General features: G+C 51.9%; 1 protein-coding gene across 1 annotated transcript; it reads left to right on the top strand.

Moving 5' to 3' along the window:
* Positions 1-239: 239 nt before the first annotated feature.
* On the top strand, positions 240-10,927 carry SEC22C (SEC22 homolog C, vesicle trafficking protein; the record flags this gene model as incomplete). Its single annotated transcript, XM_080715806.1, has 6 exons — positions 240-421; positions 1,075-1,242; positions 3,428-3,603; positions 6,348-6,466; positions 8,555-8,620; positions 10,727-10,927. The coding sequence occupies 6 exons, from the start codon at positions 240-242 to the stop codon at positions 10,925-10,927; spliced, it is 912 nt and encodes a 303-aa protein (XP_080571932.1).
* Positions 10,928-11,392: the final 465 nt, after the last annotated feature.

Here is an 11,392-nt window from a genome sequence, read left to right as displayed (position 1 = left end):
TGCCCTCATCCCAGTTGGCCTGCTTCTGGAGAGGGAGAGATTCTTGAGAGAGAAGGAAAAGGAGGGAGGAGAATGGCACAGTGGGAGAGGACAGGGGAATTACAATAAAGGCCTCGTCTGCAATGATAGCGGGCCGGGTGGGGCAACCCGGGACACCTGAAGAGCCTGGCCCATCAACGGCCCCACTGACGCGCCACCCTTGCCGCCCTCAGGTGCCCTCATGACTTCGCGCACGGACCATGTCCATGATCCTTTTCGCCAGCGTGGTGCGGGTGAGGGATGGACTACCGCTCTCGGCCTCTACTGACTTTTACCACTCCCAGGACTTTCTGGAATGCAGGAGACGGCTCAAGACCTTAGCCTCGCGGCTGGCCCAGCATCCTGGCCGGGGCTGTGCCGAAACCCGTGACTTCACCATACAGTAAGCGTGCACTTTGTGGTTTCAGAAATCAGCAAAACCTCGGTTACTTTTAAACACCGGTTGAGGTAACACGCACGGATGGGACACATGTTAAAGTGGATCCGGAAGGCAGGCGGAGACAGGCAGATCCCGGGTTTGAGGCCAGCCTTAGCAAATCAGCAGGACCCTCAGCAACTTAGACCCCATTTCAAAATAAAAGTGGAAAGGGCTGGGGCTTGCGGCGCAGAGTAGAATGCCCCTGGGTTCAGTCCTAGTGCCCACATACACACACAAAGTAGGTGTGGTGTCACACAGCGGTCCAAGGTGTGTGTTTACAGCAGCAGCTTCAGGAAGGGCGAGGGTGTGCGCGGAGCCCCAGGCACCTGGCCCCAGTTGCCTGCTGCCGTCGGTGGGTGCCGGCGCTGTTCTCTGTGCAGCGACTGAGGCTCATTCCCCTGTAGAACACACTTCCCTCATGCGTGCACAAGAGTGACCACACGCTGTTGGTGGCTGACACTGCTAGGCATCCGAGAGGCAGCCCAAGAAACACACGGTGGGAGACGTTGTAGCTGAGGAGACGGGAGCTGTCGCAGGCAGCTGCGGCCAGGCCTGTGCCCAGCGGTGGGGCGCTCTGCCGTCCGCGCCTGGTAACCCAGATGTCCTTTTTGTTTCAGTTTTTCTTCTTCTGGGGACGTGGCGTGCATGGCTATCTGCTCCCGCCAGTGTCCGGCAGCCATGGCCTTCTGCTTCCTGGAAACCCTCTGGTGGGAGTTCACAGCTTCCTACGACACCACCTGCATCGGCCTCGCCTCCCGGCCTTACGCTTTTCTCCAGTTTGGTCTGTAGCAGCCTCCACGTTTCTTGGTCTCCCCCGCGGCATTGCGCACGTGAACGCATGGTTTAGGTTTGGCTTTGGCCATCACGGAAAGTTGTGGCGGCGCGTCCACAGACCACGGAGGCGGCTTCCGGCTGCCCGTGAGGCCCAGGAGCCTGGGTCTGACACTGGCTCCTCGCGGCTCCAAGGCTGGCGAGGTGGAGGACCGCCTGGCCGGAGCCTGCGTGGCTCGTTCTGGGCAGTGAACGCTGGCCCAGAAGGCAGCCGCCTGTGCTTGCCAGGGACGCGAGACACAGCCCTGCGCGTTCTTATTTATTTTTTTTAATTGAAACAGTATTTAAAATATGTTTATTTACATTTTCAAGGGGGATTTATTCAAGAGGAATAAAAAATACAGAGCACCCGATAGGCAGATTACACAGTAGAATAGGCTACAGCATCAACACTCAGGTCGACTAACAGGAGTCACGGGTGTGAGCTATAAACAGACGAACAACAGTCATAGAAAAACAAGTCAAAAAGCACGATGTACGAGCCGTATCAGCGTCCTCAGTAGTTGTGTGAGCCCAGCATTACGGTGGGATTTGTTCTGAAATACTGGAATGAGCAGTGTCTCTTTAATGAGATTAATCAAAAACCTCAGTGCGCCATCACCACAAACGCAGTCTCCCAAAGAGCAGGCCTCTCAAGACATCGCATCTCCTAAGTGAAGATGCACCAACCTGCTCAGTCTTGTGCAAGTCACCTATGGGTGCTTTTCTGCCAAACAGCTGGATTGCGCCGTCATGACGGAGACCACGGAGGCCTCCGGACGTCGATATTTACCACCCAGCACTGTTGGCAAGTCTTGCCGGCTCCTGCTCCAGAGCAGCTCACTCGCCCCGGGGGAGCAGACAGTGAGCAGCAGTGTTTGAAATTCTTAGGCTGAGCAGAGCGTGGTGGCACAGCCCAGCACTTAGGAGACTAAGATGGGAGGATCGTAGGTTCGAGGACAGCCTCATCAAGTAGTGAGACTCTCATCGACCTAGCGAGCCCCTGTTTCCAAACAAAAAATAAAACAGGGCTGGGGGTATTGCCTGGAGGTAGAACCCTCTCTGGCTTCTATCCTCAGTATCACAAAACCAGAAAAAGAAAGGAAGGAAGGAAGAAATTCTTAGGCTAATTTGACATGGCTATGATTTTTAAAAGTTGTATTTTTAAGCCATGTGTGGTGGTGCACGCTTGTAATCTCAGTATTTGGGAGACTGAGACAGGAGGATCAAGGTTTGCAGACAGCCTCAGCTACTTAGGCCGTCCGCAACTTAGTGAGACCCTGTTTCAAAATAAAAAAATAGGGCTCCATCCCTAGACCTGCAAAAAAAGTGGGACCAGTGCCCTCTGAGTGCCCCCTGAAGGAGCTCGGGAGCTCCCTGGCATGCAGCTCCCCGGCTGGCCTGTGCTAGACCAAGAGCTGGCTCCCAGTTGCTCTCTGTGGCTTTAGTCGCCACTGGCCCCAGCCCCGCTTCTTCCCATGAAGAGGGTGTGCCGTCCCTGGGTGGACCACAACTGCAGCAAGCCGTGCCGCCGGTTGACGTGGGCGCCGTGTTTCTCTCCCCTCGTCTCTGCACGGGCCTCCTTACAAAGCAGCACACCTTTCACTGCGCCCCGTGGAGCGTTACTGAGTAGGAGCAGAATGAGTCAGAGCATGCTGATTGTGGAATTGGACACGAGTTCACTTTGCCAATATGTGTGAGGCTTTGAAAGCTTCCTAAGGTTTGGTAATAGACTCATATTAACATAGAAGAATGCAAACCAGGATCTCATCCTAGTTTGCACAAGATACTCATATTCACTTGTCATTTCAAACAGACTTTTTTTGTGTGAGATAAATCAGGAATTACTATTCCCATTTTCAAGTTTATTCTGTGAATTGTCACGGCAGCCGAGCTGAGACGCCGGCCCTTCCTGCCTGACACCCTCGGTGCTGTGGTCCTGTGATGGATGACTGATTCTCTGCAGTCACAGTTTACCCTTCTGCTCTGCAGAGTAGATCAGACTCGTGCTGCTCAGTAGTAGCTGCGTGGCCCCGTGTACCTTCCCGGCCTCCGTGCTCCGGCGGGTCCCTGGGCTCGCGCGGAAGTGTCCGCTTGGCTCTGTGCACTGCCTTGTGACGCCCTAATGAAATGCTCACTGTGGGCTCTCTCTGCAGACAGCATCATTCAGAAGATGAAGTGGCATTTTAACTATGTAAGTTCCTCTCAGATGAAGAGCAGCTTGGACAGAATTCGGGAGGAGCTCGAGCTCCAGCCTCCGGTGGTCCTCACGCTGGGAGACACAGACGTGGCCAGTGGGATGGTGAACGGCCACACAGCGATGCACCTGGAGCCGGGTACGTGGGGGAAGTGGCGCTGTGAATTTAAAATAGTCACTGGTCTTCTTTAACTAGAAATGCACATTTAAGGGGAGGAGGATGGAAAGTGTGTAGGGAAAGTGCAGACCAATCCTACTTCTAGTTAGTTGTTGTAAAGCATAGTTCTGAGATAGCATGCCCCTTGGTTCAAGTCACACACACACACACACACACACACACACACACTCTGTAGCAGCAGATTGGTCTGAGGAGACTCTATTCTCGCGATGACATTCAGGAGTTGGGAAGAGTGACATGGAGGTGGTTTTCCTAACCTGAAGTCGGCAAGCTTGAATGTTGTGAGTGAGACTCATTCTCTCTTGCTAGAAGCCAGCGACTGGACTGTACGGATCTGTGCATCCTGCGTACCTCCTTCTCAGCACATCATAGTGAGACAGTGCCCGTCTCCACGGGGAGGGCAGTGGGGCGAGAGTGCTGGCGGGGCCGGAGCCAGGGCCGCTGGTCCTCGAGGACCCCCCCCCGCTGCCCCTGGGGTCACAGTTCTCTGGGTGTGATCACAGTGCCTTGGCGCTCTGTGACTGTAGAATGAGCACCACTAGCCACTCAGTGCTTACCCTGTCGCGAAGCATGATCTTTTTACATTCCTGATTTTACAGTTACATACAATTAAAGTAATCCTTAATTAAAGTAGATATTTATAGTCTAAGCATTCTGTAATATGGTATAAGAGCTGAATCCTCTAAAAGAGTTGTCTACACTATAACGATCTAATTATTTTGTTTTTTAACAGTTTTGTACTAAACGCATTGCTTGAATCTTAAAAGTGGTATGTTAAACATGTTTATGTTTTTAGCCTAACTTTGTGTTTTGGTGTAACCTGTTTCAACCAGAGCGTTCCTAGTTTGGCTCCATGCCAACCAACAAGTTATCCTGCTTTGTACTGGGAGCACGTTTAACTCTGTAGAAGGAAGTTAGGTAACTGAACCTCAAGTGTCGCCCTGAACATAGGGATACTTTTGTAATACATATTTTGTTTTTTGAACACTTAGACAAGAGGAGAAAATCCAGAAAGTGTCAGCTTGCCCACCTCCCTGGGACACTTTACTGTGGGTTGACTCATCTTGTCCGGAGGCTAGACTCTGTGCAGGTAGCATGTTCTGTTCTAACAGGAACTTTGCATTGCTCTGTGGAGACTCTAACACACTAACAATATGCATAAGTTAGATTGTGGCTAGGCGTGTGCGTGTGTGTGAGAGAAACGTAAGGACAAGAAAGGATGATTTAAAAAGACGTAGCAAGAGAATTGGCGGGCGCCGTTTAATTGTGAGCGCCAGAATCAAATTTCACACTTATCTCCAGAGGGAGAATAAGTATAGCTCCAGAAACAGCTTAGAGCCCAAATCATCAGTGTTTCCCTCTTCTTCCCAATTACTTTGGAATTAAAACAATTTGCTATGGCTTTCTTTAGACGTGCACATGACACAGAATCTTATCCTTACCAGAAAAAGGGTGGAACATTTTAGAGCCGGAGGGTTGAGGAATCAGGATTTGGTGCCCAACTGACAAATAAACCCTTGGTCCTCTCTGGCACAAGAAAGTGTTTTAAATGAGAATGCCCCAGCCTAAGCCCTCTTGCTGTGTGAGATAGTTCTCCGCCGTGGGTTTGTCCTGCGCATTGTGAGACGCTGAGACGCCTTCCTGGCCTTTATCCTTGGGATGCCCGGAGCCCCGTCCCTGGTTGTGACCATCAAAAGTATCTCCAACGTTGTCACGGTGCCTTCCTGGAGGCTAGTCGCCTGTGGCTGGGAACTGCGGGTCTCAATGGGAAGGCGAGCAGGAGCGCGCAGACCTTGCTGGCCAGGGGGGCTCACCTGGGAGCCCCACCCCTCAGGGCGGCTCTCCTGGGAGCCCCACCCCTCAGAATGGCTCACCTGGGAGCCCCATCCCTCAGGGCGGCTCACCTGGGAGCCCCATCCCTCAGGGCGGCTCACCTGGGAGCCGCATCCCTCAGGGCGGCTCACCTGGGAGCCCCATCCCTCAGGGCGGCTCACCTGGGAGCCCCATCCCTCAGGGCGGCTCTCCTGGGAGCCCCACCCCTCAGAATGGCTCACCTGGGAGCCCCATCCCTCAGGGCAGCTCTCCTGGGAGCCCCATCCCTCAGGACGGCTCTCCTGGGAGCCCCATCCCTCAGGGCAGCTCTCCTGGGAGCCCCATCCCTCAGGACGGCTCTCCTGGGAGCCCCATCCCTCAGGGCGGCTCTCCTGGGAGCCCCACCCCTCAGAATGGCTCACCTGGGAGCCCCATCCCTCAGGGCAGCTCTCCTGGGAGCCCCATCCCTCAGGACGGCTCTCCTGGGAGCCCCATCCCTCAGGGCGGCTCTCCTGGGAGCCCCACCCCTCAGAATGGCTCACCTGGGAGCCCCATCCCTCAGGACGGCTCTCCTGGGAGCCCCATCCCTCAGGACGGCTCTCCTGGGAGCCCCACCCCTCAGAATGGCTCACCTAGGAGCCCCATCCCTCAGGGCGGCTCCCCTGGGAATCCCATCCCTCAGGACGGCTCTCCTGGGAGCCCTATCCCTCTGTCCTTCATTTCTTTTGGTTTTCTCTCTAACTTCTGCTGCTTTTAAAAATAGTGCTTGCAGTTCTGTGTGTAACATCTCGGACCTCGCGGTAGTGGAGCTGTAGTCAGTGGCTTTACTTCTCTTTCTCTTGTGTGACGTTATTTTCACGGGAATGCTACTTTTTTTTTTTCTCCTCGGGAAGCTCCTAACTTCCGAATGGAGCCAGTGACAGCCCTGGGTGTCCTCTCCCTGGTCCTGAACATCATGTGCGCGGCGCTGAACCTCGTTCGTGGCGTTCACCTTGTAGAACATTCTTTACAGGTAAACTATTTCCTACGGTGCAAATCGAAGGACACACCGTAGAAGGAGCTGATGGGAATACATTTTACTTATTTATTTATTTATTTTTATTTATTTATTTATTTTTTGTGGTGCTGGGAATTGAACCCAGGGCATCCTACCTCTAAGCTATACTCCTAGCCCTTTTATTTCTTTTTCTTTCTGGAACTGGGGATTGAACCTGGGGACATTCTACTTCTTAGTGATACCCACAGCTCTATTTTACTTTTATTTTGAGACAGGGTCTCTCTAGGCTGATGAGAGTCTTGCTACTTGCTGAGGATATCCTTGAACCTGTAATACTCCTATCTCAGCCTCCCAAATACTGAAATTTTGAAAAGGTCTCACTAAGTTGAGGAGGGCCTCCCTAAGTAGCTGAGGCTGGCTACGAGCCATGATCCTCCCCTGATAGCCCCCGAAATGCTGGGATTACAGCAAACCTGTGCTGCAAAAGCGTGCATCACCAAGCCTGGCAGATAGGTTTTATTTAAAAGATTATTATGGCTGGGCGTGGTGGCTCATGCTTGTAACCGCAGCATTCGGGAGGCTGAGACAGGAGGATCATGGTTCACGGTTCACGACAGTCTCAGCTGCTTAGTGAGGCCCTTTGCAACTCAGTGAGACCCTGTTTCAAAATAAAGAATAAAAAAAAATAGGACTGGGGGTGTCGCTCAGAAGTAGAATGCTCCTGGGTTCCATCCCCAGTACTGCAAAAGAAAAAAAAAAAAGATTATTATGAACTAAGGTTTTAGGAAATATTAATTCAAGTGAAAGAGTTTGATTTTCTTCTTTGTGGTAAGTTTAGTAAATATGAAAATTGCCCTTTTGTGTATGTTGTTCTAAGAACTGTGGACAACTTGCCACAAGGACATGGGACTTCACCCCAATAATCGCTCTGGGAGCTAGATGACTCACCCAGGACAAAAGTTGGTGCTTGAACTTTAAGGCTCAGGCTCTTTTTCCCCTGGGAAGAGGTTGTCTGATAGTCTTATTCCTATAATACAGAAACCACTTTTCTACCTTCATCATAGATTTGTATCACTAGGATGCACAGAGTGATAGACTTCCCTTTGTTGGCCCGTTCATCTCAAAGCCACTCCTGTTTCTCAATGCTTTAAAAACATATATGGTTTTTAGGGGGGAAGTTACTGGAATTTGAACCCAGAACCTTATGCCTGCTAAGCAAGTACCTGATCACTGAGCTGTCCCCCAGCATTTCTACTTTTGTTTTGAGGCAGGAGCTCACTAAGTTGCCCAGGCTGACCTTGGACTTGTGATCCTTCTGCTTTGGCCTCTCAAGTAGCTGAAATTACAGGCCTCTAATACCACCTCCCGCTTAATGCTTTTTAAGATAATTTTTGAATGTTGAAGTATTTCAAATACTTTTCAAAGGTAAAGAACTATTATTAGCATAAGCAAGTAGATAATGTTTTCAAAGCTAGAGCCATATAACTCACACTGGCTCTGTGGTGACCAGAGTCTACAGCGTGAAAGATAGTAACCCTCGGGGATATGAGTGTCGCCTGACTCGCTGAGAGTAGCTGCAGGCGGGGATTCCCGGAGTGCTAACTACTGTAGCCATACCTCGCCTTTGACCACTGTGTGCTCTGGTTTCCACTCTACTGTTTCCAGTTATTCAGAGCCAGGTGGTTGCCAAATGTCTGTGCACACTGGCATAGATGCCTGGCCAGTGAGACGGTTAGCACCTCATCCCGCAGGCTCTCGTGGTCCAGAGCAGGGTGTGGTGACAGTGCGGAGGATGCGGCAGCGCCTGGGGCCGGGAGGAGCAGGGGAGAGCGCGGTGTTGGCAGATGAGCAGGACTCTGAGGAGGTGGAAGGTGGGCGGAGCATCTCAGGTCAGGACTTCGCCCAGATGTGTGGGACAGAGGAGCTCATGATAGTCTTGGCTGCTGAAAACCACTGTGTGCCAGCGTGGGCGTGCCACCTAATCAGGGCCTGCGCGTCCCTGAGCCGGGCTATGGCTGCGCAGCCGCGCTGCTGAGCAGTGAGGCCCCTGCCCCAGTTCTTCATCTAAAGCCCCTTTCTTCCTGTTCCCTATATTTGTCTTAGGTTGCCCAGGAAGAAATCGGAAATATTCTGGCTTTTCTTATTCCTTTCATAGCCTGCATTTTCCAGGTGGGTAAAGGTTGATATTCTGGTTAAATCTGTGGCCTTGTTTTGTTCTTCTGTTGTAACAAAGTTTCAGGAAGTTTCTAGGTCCTGTTTTTATTTCACCAAGGTCCTGGTTCAAGTCCTGGGACACACTGAGCCCTTACTGCAAGGATCTCAGGCCCCTGTGGCCTGACCTTCTCATTTGAGAGGAAGAACTTGGGATGAAGGTGGGGGAAGCCAGGCCAGCGGCCACTGAGGACAGCAGGACAGGAGCCAGGAGTCTGGGGGGCCGTGGAGACTGCCACATTCAACAAAGGGGGGGATTTTAGACATACAACTAGGTAAAAAATAAACATATATATAAGTAAAGTGGCAGGTTTTTAAATAGTGATACCTTTGACTCAAGCAGTCCCTTAGGAAATGAAACAAAAATTAGAACTGTAACTGCGTTTGTAACTTGATTGTTATTTAGTTATTTTCAGATAAGCTGTGCGGATGGCATAAAAGTAGCTTTGGGACCCCCTGTGGGCGGAATTAATTCTGATAACGATCTGACTCTAATCCTCTCTCCTTGTCCTCCACATAGACAGACTGTAGTCTTATCTCTGAATGCTTAAGTTTTTTTTTTAATTATTAAAGTGCCTATTCTCAGGATACTGCTCTGCTCTGCCATATATATTTTAGGATAGTTTCTTTCTTTCTTTCTTTTGTTTTTTTGTGGTCCTGGGGATGGAACTCAGGGACATTGTACCTCTGAGCTACTCCCCAGCCCTATATTTTAGACCTCACTAAGTAGCTGAGGCTGTCAGAGAACCACCATCCTCCGGTCTCCGCCTCCCGAATGCTGGGATTACAAGCGTGTGCCACCACGCCCGGCAGGATGGTTTTATTTTTAAAAATTACTTATTGTGAAAAAAGAAGTCTCCAACCCAAGATTGAAAAGGCACTTATTATTATTATCATTTTAGAAAACTAGTCTCCACGCCTCAGGTGTGGCTGGTGCCAGTTTTCTGGGGCCTGCCCCTGCAGGGCTGTGGGACCTCACGTAGCCCCTTCTTTGTGTTGGCTGCCTTCCTCCTCGGCCGGCTTGGTCGCGAGGGCCCTCCCCCCGCAGCGCGAGCCTCCATTGGATCGCTGTTTTCTTCTCTTCCGTCCTTTCCTCCCTCCCACACCCCCAGGATGCTTTACCACTGAATTACATCCTCAGCCTTCTTTATTCTTTATTTTGAGGCAGGGTCTTTGCTTTTCCCAGGCTGGCCTCGACCTTGTGATCCTCCTGCGTCAGCCTCCTGAGTTGCTGGGACCAGAGACGTGTGGCCCTGGCCCGGGGTTGATTGCTCTGTGTTCTGAGAAGGTGCTCTATCCCCAAACAATCGTGGAACCAAAGAGCGGTTTCCAACTTTTTTTTTTCTTTCTGGTGGTACTGGGGTTCCTGAAAGCCCTTCTACCTCTGGCTACACTCCCAGACCTATTATTTATATATATATAATTTTTTTTTTTAAATTTAGAAACAGGGTCTCTTAAGCCAGTGCAGTTGGCTTTGAACCCGCGCAATCCTCCTGTCTCCGCCTCCCAAGCACGGGGAATACAAGCGTGTGCCACCACGCCTGGCCAGTTTCCAACTTTTGCAGAATCGCCCCTTTTCTTTGTGGTCGCCCGACACACAGTGGCCAGTCACAGTCCCCGCTGTGAGACCTTTGCCTGGCTCAGAGCCGCTTTTGAAGACGTGCCCGTAGGAACAGTGCAGTGGAGCTGTGACTCAGGGGAAACGGGAAGAGCAGAATGGCTTTCTCTCACTGCCTGCTGGCTGCAGCGGCTCCCTCCTTGGGAGGCCAGCCTGGCACGGCGCCCGACCTGCACCCCTCCTCTCTACAGCCTGCGGTCTGGGCGTCTCTGCCTCTTACCTTGGACGCTTCTCTCCTATAGCTCCTCCTGTGACATCTGTTTTCCGTCCTCGCTTCTAAATCCCTGTGTCCACCCAGTGATCAGCAGCAGCGTGGCCTGAGGGTCTGCGCTCTGCTGCGGGGAATAGCTCACTAAGCTGACGCGTGGGGCGGAACGCTCTGTGGGCCAGGAGCCGCACCTCTCGCCGAGCTGGCGGCGCTGACGCCTCGCGCACTCTCGTTCCAGTGTTATCTGTACCTGTTCTACAGTCCAGCCAGGCCCCTGAAGGTGCTGCTCCTGCTGCTGTCCATCTGCCTGGGCAATGTGTACCTGCACGGGCTCAGGAACCTCTGGCAGATCCTCTTCCACATAGGGGTGGCCTTCCTGTCCTCGCATCAGATACTGACCAGGCAGCTCCAGGAGAAGCAGTCGGACTGTGGCGTGTGAGGGCGACTCCATGGATGGACAGACCAACGGACGGGTGGATGGACAGGGCTTTGATTTTCTCTTGCTGGTCTGTGTTTAACTTCCTGCTTCTCCACTCCACCTCACATTTCCATTCTTGCTGTCCCCTCCAGCCGAGCCAAGCTGGAAGCCGAGTCTGGGATTTCTCACAGGTGCAGTGGAGTCACGGGGTGGGGGGGCATGCTTGGTGCCCAGTTTGGTTGTGCCAAGCATTGCCACAGAACCTCCAACCGGGCATATTCCGGGGCACGGCGGAAGCCCAAGGCTCGCTCAGACAGGCATCACTGGATGATCAGAAAGGAAACGTATCTGTCTTTTAACTTGAGCAAAACAGTAAACCACTAGATTCAACAGCACTAGCTCTGGGGTCGGCAGCTGTCTCCAAGGACCACTTTAAGTCTAAGTCAGCCTTTGCAACCTAAAGACGACTCGGGCAGTATTTTATAG

Source organism: Muscardinus avellanarius, assembly GCF_963383645.1.
Source record: "Muscardinus avellanarius genome assembly, chromosome: 18".
Classification (NCBI taxonomy): Eukaryota; Metazoa; Chordata; class Mammalia; order Rodentia; family Gliridae; genus Muscardinus; species Muscardinus avellanarius.
Note: the sequence above shows the minus strand (reverse complement) of the source record. Positions and strands in the feature narration are given on the sequence as shown.